The sequence below is a fragment of the Pseudophryne corroboree genome, chromosome 1 (genome assembly GCF_028390025.1).
Source record: "Pseudophryne corroboree isolate aPseCor3 chromosome 1, aPseCor3.hap2, whole genome shotgun sequence".
NCBI classification, from domain to species: domain Eukaryota; kingdom Metazoa; phylum Chordata; class Amphibia; order Anura; family Myobatrachidae; genus Pseudophryne; species Pseudophryne corroboree.
Window position 1 is genome coordinate 1,084,397,213 of NC_086444.1, and position 15,677 is coordinate 1,084,412,889.

At 43.7% G+C, this 15,677-nt stretch overlaps 1 protein-coding gene across 1 annotated transcript in view; it reads left to right on the forward strand.

Moving 5' to 3' along the window:
• BST1 (bone marrow stromal cell antigen 1) overlaps positions 1–15,677 on the forward strand; it is a 73,118-nt gene that overhangs the window by 1,542 nt on the left and 55,899 nt on the right. The window contains exon 2 of the mRNA XM_063957000.1: positions 13,771–13,900. Within this exon, the coding sequence (XP_063813070.1) occupies positions 13,771–13,900 (130 nt within the window). The remainder of the gene's footprint in view (positions 1–13,770; positions 13,901–15,677) is intronic.

Here is a 15,677-nt window from a genome sequence, read left to right on the forward strand (position 1 = left end):
TATCTGAAGAGGCTTCACTTCATCCCATCATTCCACTCTGCATGTGTTAGGATCGGTGTACTTTATCGCCCTATTTTTATTTTTATTGAAACTGTCTTTACTCATGTGACTTTAACTTTTTTATCATCATATCTTGTAACTTTCTTTTCTGTGACATAAGTTTAGAAGTGTTTTACATAAATTAAATAATCTAATTTTAGCTCTGGTTTTCTGTTGTGTATTCAACCCAACTCTCTGAAAGAGGCGTTACCAAAATATTAATAATTCTGGGTGCAGGCAAAAGCCATAAGTTTGCCTTGAGTCATACCCTAAACGTTTGTACTTTGGCTGGTGGCAGTGACCATGTTGAAATTAACGCACGCGCTCAGGTATCCAGTAACGGTGTCACGTGACAGGGATTCGCAGATTGGCGTATCTGGGGAATCGTTGTGCCTAGGATCGTGACAAACTGACTCAAGGCTTTCCTGTTTACTCAAGCATTTCCATAATGTCCCTTTAGTATAAACATGCTTCTGTATTCTATAAAAAGCTGTTCTGTACTTAATTATTTTCTGTACTATATTATGCTATGTATCTGTTAAGCGCCTTGAGTCCTATTGGAGAAAGAATGCTATATATATAAATAAAAATATTATTAATTATTATTGTTATTATTATTATTACATAGTATACTTATTTATTATTTATTAACAGTTTCTTCTATAGTGCAGCAAATTCCATTGCGCTTTACAACTAGACACAATTAGAAGACAAAACTGGGTAAAAACAAACAGTCATAGAGGTAGGAGGGCCCTGCTCGCAAGCTCACAATCTATAGGGAAATAGGCATTGATATACAAGGATAGGTGCTACCTATTGCATAGTTGTCCACCAGATTGTAAGGATTCTTGGTGGGCTGTATGATATCACATCACAGCAGTGATGAACCAGGGTCAGGAGGAAGGGAGAGTGAAGAAAGAAAATATGTGGGGGATGTGTGTGGACTGTACTTTGGGAATATAATTGGATAAGAAAGCTATGAAGGTAATGTGAGCGGTTCTGGAATTTGATACGTTTGTCTGAATAGGTGAGTTTTCAGGGAATGCTTGAAGGTTTGAAGACTAGAGGAGAGTCTTATTGTACATGGTAGGACATTCCACAGAGTGGGTGCAGCCCGAAGAAAGTCCTGTAATCGTGCATGGGAGCAAGTAATGAGTGTGGATGAGAGATGTAGATCTTGTGAAGAGCGAAGGGGCCGGGTTGGGAGATATTTTGAGATAAGCGAAGAGATGTATGTAAGTGTAGTATGGTTAATAGCCTTGTGTGTAAGTAACAGTATTTTATATTGAATACGGTAGAATACAGGTAGCCAATGGAGGGACTGACAAAGTAGGTCTGCAGATGATGAACGTCTAGCGAGGAATATTAGCCTTGTAGCTGCATTCAGACTGGATTGTAAAGGTGAGAGTCTCATCTTAGTAAGACCAGTAAGAAGACTATTGCAATAATCAATGCGGGAGATAATGAGAGCATGGATTAGGGTTTTAGCAGTGTCTTGTGTAAGGTATGATCGTATTTTGGATATGTTTCTTAGAAGCATGTAACATGATTTTGAGACATAGTGAATGTGAGGATCAAAGGACAGATCTGAGTCAAGTATGACACCTAGGCAGCGAGATTGTGGTGTAGTGTTGATTGTCGAGTTCTCAACAGTGATAGAAATATCAGGTTGGTAACTGCTACTGGCCGTTGGAAATATAATTAACTCTGTTTTGGAAATATTAAGTTTGAGGTGGCGAGATGACATCCAAGATGAAATGGCAGAGAGGCATTCAGTGACCTGGCCCAATACAGACAGAGACAAATCAGGGGAGTATAGGTAGATTTGAGTATCATCTGCATACAGATGATACTGAAATCCAAAAGAGCTGATTAGTTTCCCAAGAGATGAGGTATAGATTGAGAAAAGCAGAGGACCTAAGACTGAGCCCTGCGGTACTCCAACTGAAAGAGGTAGTGAAGAGGAGGTGGATTCAGAGAAACGGACACTGAAATAGCGATTAGATAGGTAGGATAGAAACCAAGAGAGGGCCGTGTCCCGAAGACCTAGGGATTGCAGTGTTTGTATGAGAAGAGAGTGGTCAACAGTGTCAAAAGCAGCAGAGATATCTAGAAGAATAAGTAGTGAGTAATGGCCTTTAGTCTTCGCAGTGACCAGATCATTCACTACTTTAGTCAGTGCTGTCTATGTGGAGTGTTGGGAGCGAAAGCCTGATTGATGTGGGTCCAATAAGTTGTATGAGTTAAGAAAATGTGTGAGGAGAGTGTAGGCAAGTTTCTCAAGTAGCTTGGAGAGACATGGAAGCTGAGAGATGGGACGGTAGTTTGAGAGAGAGAGAGTAATCACTGCATGCTTGAACAGTGAGGGAAAGACACCAGTAGAGAGAGAGAGAGATTACAGATGTTCGTTAAGGTTGGGATGAGCACAGGACACAGAGCTTTACTTATTTGTGAGGGTATAGGATCAAGAGGAGAGATAGTAGAATACACAAAAAGAAACAGAGAAGGATTGGACTTGAAGTGGCGCACTTAAACATTAAATTGATACATAAATTATAGCTTTTATTAGAGTATATTTGTTAAAAAGACCTGTAGCTGTGAAATATTAAAACCAAAAACATATAAATTGACAAAACAAAGTGTGATATGTGTGAATAAAAACACACACTGTGCTAACTGTGTAGTGCTACACATATATAATATATTATAGGTACTATGACCCTTGAATCAAATTATATGTGTTGTTAGGCTGAGTGCCCAATGGCGCTTTGAAGTCACTGATCAGTTGTACTAGATAGGCTTACTGAGGGTACTGTAAAGTGCAATATTCCAATAGAAAACTTCCCCTCAGTTTGGGCGCTGTGACCCCTCACTTATGTGCAATCATATGCTTGTACAGCTATGAGTCAGTGTTTATCCTCACTAGTGATCTCAATGTAATTAGCTGTTCTAAATCAATTTACAGCAGGTAATATCTGAGGTCAGTTTCACTTTAAGTGAATAATCTGTTTGGGCACTATGACCCCTCACTTATATGCATTCATATGCTTATACAGCTATAAATCCGTGTTTCTCCTCACTAGTGATCTCAATGTAATTGGCTGTTCATTAATCAATTTACAGCAGGTAATACCTGAAGTCAGTGTCACTTTAAGTGAATGATAATTGATGTTCACTTATATGCTTATACAGCTATAGATCAGTGCTTCTCCCCACTAGTGATCTCAATATAATTAGCTGTTCTCAGTCGATTTACAGCAGATAATTAATAAAGTCAATATCACTTTAAGTGAGTAATCACAATGTTCATTAGTGATATTGTTAATGAGAGACACTGTAATGTCCAAGAATGCATATAAACTGACTGTTTTCCACAATATTCACTACTATTATAGTGGAATATAGATCATAGCTGTGAGGCACAGGGTTTAGTGAGCTGTTTGAGTATTGCACTAATGCCGTACACTGGAATACTCCATCAGCTGTTAATAGCAGTATATCCTAACTAGCTGTTTTGTAATTATCAGCTGTGTGATGGAAACCTATATATCAAATAAACAGCATTTAACCTGAGTAGCACATAAAAAATTGCTAGATAATTGTTCTATGCTTGTAAAGTAACAAGCAATGCTGTAGAGATGTCTCAGCTGCTACATTAAGCAGTGTATCTTAGTCTTGCTACAATGTTGCTAGTACATGCAGCTTGCTGAGTCATATGTGGTTAAATAATCCTCTCAGTGCAGGAAAGCTTGTGAGCTCCATCAGTGTCATGAGGCTTCACAATAGCCAGCTCAGCTTTAGTATAGATCTCGCTCTATTCCTAACAACACAATACATTTAGCACATTGTTATTATACACAGCAGCACAGTGTGACTCGCCGACACGTGTTTCATAGTTACGTTTTTTCAGGGCCCTGAAAAAACTTAACTATGAAACACATATCGGCGAGTCACACTGTGCTGCTGTGTTGATAACAATGTGCTAAATGTATTGTGTTGTTAGGAATAGAGCGAGATCTATACTAAAGCTGAGCTGGCTATTGTGAAGCCTCATGACACTGATGGAGCTCACAAGCTTTCCTGCACTGAGAGGATTATTTAACCACATATGACTCAGCAAGCTGCATGTACTAGCAACATTGTAGCAAGACTAAGATACACTGCTTAATGTAGCAGCTGAGACATCTCTACAGCATTGCTTGTTACTTTACAAGCATAGAACAATTATCTAGCAATGTTTATGTGCTACTCAGGTTAAATGCTGTTTATTTGATATATAGGTTTCCATCACACAGCTGATAATTACAAAACAGCTAGTTAGGATATACTGCTATTAACAGCTGATGGAGTGTTCCAGTGTACGGCATTAGTGTAATACTCAAACAGCTCACTAAACCCTGTGCCTCACAGCTATGATCTATATTCCACTATAATAGTAGTGAATATTGTGGAAAACTGTCAGTTTATATGCATTCTTGGACATTACAGTGTCTCTCACTAATGAACATTGTGATTACTCACTTAAAGTGATATTGACTTTATTAATTATCTGCTGTAAATCGACTGAGAACAGCTAATTATATTGAGATCACTAGTGGGGAGAAGCACTGATCTATAGCTGTATAAGCATATAAGTGAACATCAATTATCATTCACTTAAAGTGACACTGACTTCAGGTATTACCTGCTGTAAATTGATTAATGAACAGCCAATTACATTGAGATCACTAGTGAGGAGAAACACGGATTTATAGCTGTATAAGTATATGAATGCATATAAGTGAGGGGTCATAGCGCCCAAACAGATTATTCACTTAAAGTGATACTGACCTCAGATATTACCTGCTGTGAATTGATTGAGAACAGCTAATTACATTGAGATCACTAGTGAGGATAAACACTGACTCATAGCTGTACAAGCATATGATTGCACATAAGTGAGGGGTCACAGCGCCCAAACTGAGGGGGAGTTTTCTATTGGAATATTGCACTTTACAGTACCCTCAGTAAGCCTATCTAGTACAACTGATCAGTGACTTCAAAGCGCCATTGGGCACTCAGCCTAACAACACATATAATTTGATTCAAGGGTCATAGTACCTATAATATATTATATATGTGTAGGACTACACAGTTAGCACAGTGTGTGTTTTTATTCACACATATCACACTTTGTTTTGTCAATTTATATGTTTTTGGTTTTAATATTTCACAGCTACAGGTCTTTTTAACAAATATACTCTAATAAAAGTTATAATTTATGTATCAATTTAATGTTTAAGTGCGCCACTTCAAGTCCAATCCTTCTCTGTTTCTTTTTGTGCATAACTATATATTGACAACAATATATTCAGTGGCAGCACCCCCTATATAATTCAAATATCTGATATAGAATATAATTAGAGGTTTCATTTGTTCTAATTTGGAACTTTTCTATAATATGCTAGTGCAGTAGTATCCCTTTCCCTGCTAACGTAGAGATAGTAGAATAGCAGGATGAGGAGAGTGTTGCTACTTCATCTTCATTTGTGGGATCAAATGAAGAGAAAGTGCCAGAGGGTTCAGGTAAGGAATTGAGTAGGTCACTGGTTAAGGAAGAGCATACCATTTCATCTTGGATCTTATCAATCTTGTCCTTGAAATAGGAAGCGCTTTGATAGTGGCTGGCGGGTTTGGGTGAAGGAGGGTTGAGAAGTGATTTAAATGTATTAAAAAGTCGTTTGGGTTAGAGGCTTGCATACTTACATATACAGTGTACATATACACAGAGGCACTGAGGGGGAGGCTTACTGTTTGTCTGGGCCCGGGAATGCCAGGTGAGCTACTGAGGGGGACATTTGTTCCCCTCCAGCAGTGATAAAGTGGGTGAATGGTGAGCTGCTGCTGCGTGGACTATTAATTGCATCCCTTTGCAATGCAGCTCAGCCCTCCCCAGGGACCTGATTGACCGAGCGCTGGGAGACCGTCACGCTTGAGACTGTCACGCCGGGAGCTGGGAATTATGAGTTATAGTGCATCAGATCGGGGAGCTCAGAAAGAGACAGGAACCTAGCACAGCCACACAATGCCCACTCTGCCCCCACTCCTCTCTCTTACCTTACAGTGGCAGCAGCCTTTGTCTTGTGTGCTGGGCTGTGGTATGTGCAGTCTCTCCTGGCTGTGTATGTGAAATTATCACCACCCTCTTCATGGATTTGCCCCTAGCTGAGGGGCACTTGGCGAAACCCCCTGTGGAGTGCAAACGGTATTTTGTTCCTTTTTTTTTTTTGTAAGGAGGTGTGACCACACCTCCTTAGATTACGCCATGCTCCCCAAAAGTACCTGGGCCCGGCACAGCTCTCTACGACACCTGCATATACATAGTATACATACCTATACATAGGCTGACCATACTATCCCTTAAAACCGAGACACTCCTAAATTACACAGGTTCTATGGCTGATTAAAACCAGGTGAAACACCGGCTTGAATTAAGCCAGCCACAGAACCTGTAAAATTCATGAGTGTCCCAGTTTAAAGGATATTTATTACCCAGTATACAGTAGTTCTTGGTGACAAAATTCACAGTTAAAACCTATCACATCACCCTACTCCTGCTAAAGTAAACCCCACTACTTTGAGTATGACTATTTATAATTATATTAATAAATTCACACAAATTATTTATTTTTTAATCATATAGGTTTTTATTGAATTTCAGTCAAGAGGACAAGCATTTCGACAACAATAGGCAAAATATATCAAGCATCTAAATAGATACAATGCTGTCTACAAAGTTATAACAATGGTGTGATAACAATAAAAGAGTAAAATGTATATCAAACCAGATGAGTTGTCGATTTCCAATTCTTAGTATCAGAGTAAATATTGAAAACTAAGAGGCATAGCCAGGGGCATTTCTACAGAGGAGGGGGCCCGTGTGCACCTCCGGGTGGGCCCCCTCCTCTGCACGGCGCTGTAGACTCCGGCATTGTGCCGGAGTCTACTGCCCATGCGCAAGTCTTCGGAAATATGGCACCCGCCATGATCCGGAGACCAATTTGGCTACTGTGCATGCACGGTGGCCATTTTGGCTGCGATTTCTGGTGCCATCACAGCTCCCGGCGCTGGACACCGGAAAGGTAAGTATTAAAATGGGTGCAATGGGTGCGGTGTAGGCTCCCCCTGGACCCAGGGACCCGTGTGCACCGCACCCATTGAACCCATTATAGAAACGCCAATGGGCATAGCATCCAAAACCAGGAACGTAGTACCTAAGGTCCAGAATGAAAAGAGGTGAAGGAGAGGAAAGAAGGGGAAAAGAGGAAAAAAGAAAAAGAAAGAGAAAAAAAAAGGTTGATTTGAGGAGAGGTTGTGGAGTAGCTTTCTTTTTGTATATACTTGTATTCAAATTGCATGTTCAGCAAGTCGGGGACAGGAGTGTGGACTGGTAGCACTAGTAGTCTTACAACAAAAAGAGTTTCAGATCAGACCAGGAAGGGGTAAGTTGTGATGAGAATACCAAAGCAGCCATGTAGAATGAAACTTTTTAACAGTATTGTGTTGAAAACTGGTTATATATTTCATTTTCGCAATAAACCAAATCCTGTTCAAAAGTTCCTGCTTACTGGGAGCAGAGATTTCCAATTGCGGGCTATTTGGTGCTTAGCTGCGCAGGAGATGTGAAGAATTAATTTGTTGGTTTCTTTTAGAATGTGTTCAATAGGGGCACAAAGAAGCATATTATCACACAATTTTTTTAAACAACAAGTTAAGCACCTACAGTATTAAAGATGATTCTGATTTTTTGCCAACTAATTATGTTATTTCTCAGGCTCACAGCATGTAATGGCAGAGGGTGATGCAGGCAGTGGATGATGTTTCAGTTGAGACAAAGCAGACAAAGCTCAAGTGGGCATTCCAAAGCCTCTCTGTTCATTACATGATGTGCCATGTGACTGTGGTTGCCATGGTAGCTATTATTTTTCATTAGTTTTCTGGTTTAACAAAGAATTTGCCAACTATAGAGTGTACATAATACACCATTTTACACTCACTTTTATTTCTCTGACGTCCTAGTGGATGCTGGGAACTCCGTAAGGACCATGGGGAATAGCGGCTCCGCAGGAGACTGGGCACAAAAGTAAAAGCTTTAGGACTACCTGGTGTGCACTGGCTCCTCCCCCTATGACCCTCCTCCAAGCCTCAGTTAGATTTTTGTGCCCGGCCGAGAAGGGTGCACACTAGGGGCTCTCCTGACCTTCTTAGTGAAAAGTTTAGTTTTAGGTTTTTTATTTTCAGTGAGACCTGCTGGCAACAGGCTCACTGCATCGAGGGACTAAGGGGAGAAGAAGCGAACTCACCTGCATGCAGAGTGGATTGGGCTTCTTAGGCTACTGGACACCATTAGCTCCAGAGGGACCGAACACAGGCCCAGCCTCGGAGCTCGGTCCCGGAGCCGCGCCGCCGGCCCCCTTACAGAGCCAGAAGCAAGAAAAGGTCCGGAAAAATCGGCGGCAGAAGACATCAGTCTTCAACAAGGTAGCGCACAGCACTGCAGCTGTGCGCCATTGTTACTCAGGCACACTTCACACTCCGGTCACTGAGGGTGCAGGGCGCTGGGGGGGGGGGCGCCCTGAGCAGCAATGTAAAACACCTTGGCTGGCATAAATACACCACATATAACCCCCAGGGCTATATGGGTGTATTTTAACCCCTGCCAGAACTTACCAAAAAAGCGGGAGAAAAGGCCGCCGAGAAGGGGGCGGAGCCTATCTCCTCAGCACACGGGCGCCATTTTCCATCACAGCTCCGCTGGAAGGACGTCTCCCTGACTCTCCCCTGCAGTCCTGCACTACAGAAAAGGGTAAAAAAGAGAGGGGGGGGCACTAATTTGGCGCAGTTTTATATTAACAGCAGCTATAAAGGGAAAAGCACACTTTTATAGTGGTATTCCTGTATATATATATAGCGCTCTGGTGTGTGCTGGCATACTCTCCCTCTGTCCCCCCAAAGGGCTAGTGGGGTCCTGTCCTCTATCAGAGCATTCCCTGTGTGTGTGCGGTGTGTCGGTACGATTGTGTCGACATGTTTGAAGAGGAAAATGAGATGGAGGCGGAGCAATTGCCTATTATACAGTTGTCACCCCCTAGGGAGTCGACACCTGAGTGGATGAGCTTGTGGAAGGAATTGCGTGACAGTGTCAGCTCCTTGCGACAGACAGTTGACGACATGAGACAGCCGGCTAATCAGCTTGTGCCTGTCCAGGGGTCTCAAACGCCATCAGGGGCTTTAAAACGCCCGTTACCTCAAATGGCAGACACAGACACGGATACTGACTCCAGTGTCGATGATGAGGAGACAAACGTGACTTCCACTAGGGCCACACGTTACATGATTGAAGCAATGAAAAATGTATTGCATATATCTGATAATACAAGTACCACTAAGAAGGGTATTATGTTTGGTGAGAAAAAACTGCCTGTAGTTTTTCCTGTATCCGAGGAATTAAATGAAGTGTGTGATGAGGCGTGGGTTTCCCCCGATAAAAAACTGATAATTCCTAAAAGGTTATTGGCATCGTACCCTTTCCCGCCAGAGGATAGGGCACGTTGGGAAACACCCCCTAGGGTGGATAAAGCGCTCACACGCTTGTCTAAACAGGTAGCACTACCCTCTCCTGATACGGCCGCCCTAAAGGAACCTGCCGATAGAAAGCTGGAGAATATCCTAAAATGTATATACTCTCACACGGGTGTTATACTACGACCAGCAATAGCCTCAGCCTGGATGTGCAGTGCGGGCCTGGCGTGGTCGGATTCCCTGACTGAAAATATTGATACCCTTGATAGGGACAGTATATTATTGACTATAGAGCATTTGAAGGATGCATTTCTATATATGCGTGATGCACAGAGGGATATTTGCCGACTGGCATCAAAAGTTAGCGCGCTGTCCATTTCTGCAAGAAGAGGTTTATGGACGCGGCAGTGGTCAGGTGATGCGGATTCTAAAAGGCACATGGAAGTATTGCCTTATAAGGGGGAGGAGTTATTTGGGGTAGGTCTATCAGACCTGGTAGCCACGGCAACTGCTGGAAAATCCACATTTTTACCCCAGGTAGCTTCTCAACCTAAGAAGACGCCATATTATCAGGCGCAGTCCTTTCGGCCCCATAAGGGCAAGCGGGCAAAAGGCGCCTCATTTCTGCCCCGTGGCAGAGGGAGAGGAAAAGGGCTGCAACAAACAGCCAGTTCCCAGGAACAAAAGCCCTCTCCCGCCTCCGCAAAGTCCTCAGCATGACGCTGGGGCTTTACAAGCGGACTCAGGCACGGTGGGGGCCCGTCTCAAAAAGTTCAGTGCGCAGTGGGCCCACTCGCAAGTGGACCCCTGGATCCTTCAGGTGGTATCTCAGGGGTACAAATTGGAATTCGAGACGTCTCCCCCTCGCCGTTTTCTAAAGTCTGCTTTACCGACGTCTCCCTCAGACAGGGAGGCAGTATTGGAAGCCATTCACAAGCTGTATTCCCAGCAGGTGATAATCAAGGTACCCCTCCTACAACAGGGAAAGGGATACTATTCCACACTATTTGTGGTACCGAAGCCGGACGGCTCGGTGAGACCAATTATAAACCTGAAATCCTTGAACACTTACATACAAAGGTTCAAATTCAAGATGGAGTCACTCAGAGCAGTGATTGCAAACCTGGAAGAAGGGGACTATATGGTATCTCTGGACATCAAAGATGCTAACCTACATGTCCCAATTTACCCTTCTCACCAAGGGTACCTCAGGTTTGTGGTACAGAACTGTCACTATCAGTTTCAGACGCTGCCGTTTGGATTGTCCACGGCACCCCGGGTCTTTACCAAGGTAATGGCCGAAATGATGATACTCCTTCGAAGGAAGGGAGTTTTAGTTATCCCTTACTTGGACGATCTCCTGATAAGGGCAAGATCCAGGGAACAGTTGGAAGTCGGGGTAGCACTATCTCAGATAGTGCTGCGCCAGCACGGTTGGATTCTCAATATTCCAAAATCGCAGCTGATCCCGACGACACGACTTCTATTCCTAGGGATGATCCTGGACACAGTCCAGAAAAAGGTGTTTCTCCCGGAGGAGAAAGCCAGGGAGTTATCCGAACTAGTCAGAAATCTCCTAAAACCAGGCCAAGTCTCAGTGCATCAATGCACAAGGGTCCTGGGAAAGATGGTGGCTTCTTACGAAGCAATCCCATTCGGCAGATTCCACGCAAGAACCTTCCAGTGGGATCTGCTAGACAAATGGTCCGGGTCGCATCTTCAGATGCATCAGGGGATAATCTTGTCACCAAGGACAAGGGTGTCTCTCCTGTGGTGGTTGCAGAGTGCTCATCTTCTAGAGGGCCGCAGATTCGGCATTCAGGACTGGGTCCTGGTGACCACGGATGCCAGCCTGAGAGGCTGGGGAGCAGTCACACAGGGAAGAAATTTCCAGGGCTTGTGGTCAAGCCTGGAGACATCACTTCACATAAATATCCTGGAGCTAAGAGCCATCTACAATGCTCTAAGCCTAGCGAGACCTCTGCTTCAAGGTCAGCCGGTGCTGATCCAGTCGGACAACATCACGGCAGTCGCCCACGTAAACAGACAGGGCGGCACAAGAAGCAGGAGGGCAATGACAGAAGTTGCAAGGATTCTTCGCTGGGCAGAAAATCATGTGATAGCACTGTCAGCAGTGTTCATTCCGGGAGTGGACAACTGGGAAGCAGACTTCCTCAGCGGACACGACCTCCACCTGGGGGAGTGGGGACTTCACCCAGAAGTCTTCCACATGATTGTGAACCGTTGGGAAAAACCAAAGGTGGACATGATGGCGTCCCGTCTCAACAAAAAACTAGACAGGTATTGCGCCAGGTCAAGGGACCCTCAGGCAATAGCTGTGGATGCTCTGGTAACACCGTGGGTGTACCAGTCAGTGTATGTGTTCCCTCCTCTGCCTCTCATACCCAAGGTACTGAGAATCATAAGAAGGAGAGGAGTAAGGACTATACTCGTGGCTCCGGATTGGCCAAGAAGGACTTGGTACCCGGAACTTCAAGAGATGCTCACAGAGGACCCGTGGCCTCTACCTCTAAGAAAGGACCTGCTCCAGCAGGGACCCTGTCTGTTCCAAGACTTACCGCGGCTGCGTTTGACGGCATGGCGGTTGAACGCCGGATCCTGAAGGAAAAAGGCATTCCAGATGAAGTCATCCCTACCCTGATCAAAGCCAGGAAGGATGTAACCGTACAACATTATCACCGTATTTGGCGTAAATATGTTGCGTGGTGCGAGGCCAGGAAGGCCCCTACAGGGGAATTTCAACTGGGTCGTTTCCTGCATTTCCTGCAAACAGGACTGTCTATGGGCCTAAAATTAGGGTCCATAAAGGTTCAAATTTCGGCCCTGTCGATTTTCTTCCAAAAAGAACTGGCTTCAGTTTCTGAAGTGCAGACGTTTGTCAAGGGGGTACTGCATATACAACCTCTTTTTGTGCCTCCAGTGGCACCTTGGGATCTCAATGTAGTTTTGGGATTCCTAAAATCACATTGGTTTGAACCACTCTCCACTGTGGACTTAAAATTTCTCACATGCAAAGTGGTAATGCTGTTAGCCCTGGCTTCAGCCAGGCGTGTATCAGAATTGGCGGCTTTATCCTATAAAAGCCCTTACCTAATTTTTCATACGGACAGGGCAGAATTGAGGACTCGTCTTCAATTTCTCCCTAAGGTGGTTTCAGCATTTCACTTGAACCAGCCTATTGTGGTACCTGCGGCTACTAGGGACTTGGAAGACTCCAAGTTGCTGGATGTAGTCAGGGCCCTGAAAATATATGTTTCCAGGACGGCGGGAGTCAGAAAATCTGACTCGCTGTTTATCCTGTATGCACCCAACAAGCTGGGTGCACCTGCTTCTAAGCAGACTATTGCTCGTTGGATTTGTAGTACAATTCAGCTTGCACATTCTGTGGCAGGCCTGCCACAGCCAAAATCTGTAAAAGCCCATTCCACAAGGAAAGTGGACTCATCTTGGGCGGCTGCCCGAGGGGTCTCGGCTTTACAACTTTGCCGAGCAGCTACTTGGTCAGGGGCAAACACGTTTGCTAAATTCTACAAATTTGATACCCTGGCTGAGGAGGACCTGGAGTTCTCTCATTCGGTGCTGCAGAGTCATCCGCACTCTCCCGCCCGTTTGGGAGCTTTGGTATAATCCCCATGGTCCTTACGGAGTTCCCAGCATCCACTAGGACGTCAGAGAAAATAAGAATTTACTTACCGATAATTCTATTTCTCGTAGTCCGTAGTGGATGCTGGGCGCCCATCCCAAGTGCGGATTGTCTGCAATACTTGTACATAGTTATTGTTACAAAAATCGGGTTATTATTGTTGTGAGCCATCTTTTCAGAGGCTCCTCTGTTATCATGCTGTTAACTGGGTTCAGATCACAGGTTGTACGGTGTGATTGGTGTGGCTGGTATGAGTCTTACCCGGGATTCAATATCCTTCCTTATTGTGTACGCTCGTCCGGGCACAGTATCCTAACTGAGGCTTGGAGGAGGGTCATAGGGGGAGGAGCCAGTGCACACCAGGTAGTCCTAAAGCTTTTACTTTTGTGCCCAGTCTCCTGCGGAGCCGCTATTCCCCATGGTCCTTACGGAGTTCCCAGCATCCACTACGGACTACGAGAAATAGAATTATCGGTAAGTAAATTCTTATTTTATGTGTTTTACAGTAAGAAGAACTGCTCTGCTATATGGATTGCCTTTAAAAGTGCATTTGTCAGCAAGGATCCATGTTCTGTACTCCCATCTGATTATGAGTTGTATACCAACTTGACGCTGCATGACATCCCTGCAGATAAGGTTCTGTATATAATTTATAAAGCAAAAAGCATATACCATGCGCATGGCATAGCCGGGGACACTACCTGGTTAGCTTGCCTGTGAATCGCCACATATATAAAAGTAACAAGATGAGTTAACATGAATACATCATTAGCAAAGTTTCTCTTTACTTTTAATTACTATTAACTAATTAGTTATGAATGATTTGCATGTGTTCACTGACCTATCTGTAGGGCCTTTCTTGTTACAACTATTGACAATACAAACTAATTTTATACATAGAACATTGGGGGTAATTCTGAGTTGATCGCAGCAGCAAGTTTGTTAGCAATTGGGCAAAACCATGTGCACTGCAGGGGGGGCAGATATAACATTTGCAGAGAGAGATAGATTTGGGTGGGTTATTTTGTTTCTGTACAGGGTAAATACTGGGTGCTTTATATTTACACTGCAATTTAGATTTCACTTTGAATACACCCCACCCAAATCTAACTCTCTCTGCACATGTTATATCTGCCCCTGCTGCAGTGCACATGGTTTTGCCCAATTGCTAACAAAATTGCTGCTGCAATCAACTCAGAATTAGGCCCATTATACTGCACTTTATTTTGATCCTTTAATTTATATTACTGTATGTCACGATTCCAGCATGCACTCAGATGCCGCAATCTGTGACGTTTGTGCACTTCAGTCACTCAGAAAAAAACACACCAGTTCACTCTGCCACCACAAAGAAATTGAATGAGTCTTTATATTCTCCACCAAAGATTAATATTTCACACTCAATTACACATAGGTATGTAGCATTGACCTCATGGACTTGCAAGTTCAACAAGAAACACGGAGAATATGCTTGATTAAAATCTATTTAATCCACAAAATATTTCCATGGTTTGGTTACAAAAAAAAGAACACTACAAACATGGACAAACATATTAAACTGCATTATTTTCAAGAAAAATAAAACAAAGGGGAAATAAAAACAGCGTTAGTTAACTTACGATGTTAAAACTCTGCCATGGAAATTATACTTGGTGAAACTCTTGCAGCTATTAAGGCTCTTAAACCTTCATTGGCCCATGGCCTAGATGGATTCACACCCCAATATTACAAAAAAAATTCTGCTATCTTGGCTCCCCAGATAGGATCAGTATGAAATCCCGCCAGACAGGATCCCGGCGGTCGGAAACCCAACACCGGAATCCCGACCGGCACAATCCCGAAAGGGGGGCGAGCGCAACACAGCACTAATTTATTCTCCCTCTACCGGTGTCGTGGACACCCACAGAGGGAGAATATGTCGGGATTGTGACGGTTGGGATTCCGGTGTCAGTATTCCGACCGCCGGGATTCCATCCGGCGGGATCTTGACTGCATCCCCACCAGATTACTTCTTTCTTTTATAAAGCATTAGAATGGCTTCATTTGACAGTGCTACCACTTTGGCCAACACTGTGGTGAGCCCGAAGCCAGGTTGTGACCTAACCCTTTGTAGTAACTATAGACCAATATCATTATTGAATGTAGATCTAAAAATTGTCCTAGTCCTTTGCTTGCTTCACTGCTCCATCCTGATTAGTGGGCAGCAGGTTTTCGATAACACAAGATGCGCAATTGACCTGATACTTGCCATTCATTACCTCCAATTACACTAGGCAAGCTTGCCTGCTCTCTCTGCTAATTTTTGCATTAATATTGGAACCACTGGCTGCCAAGATTCGCACCAATCCAGATATTCATGGATTGGCCGATACCGAGAGCTACCTGGTTGATCCTGCCAGTAGCATATGCTTGT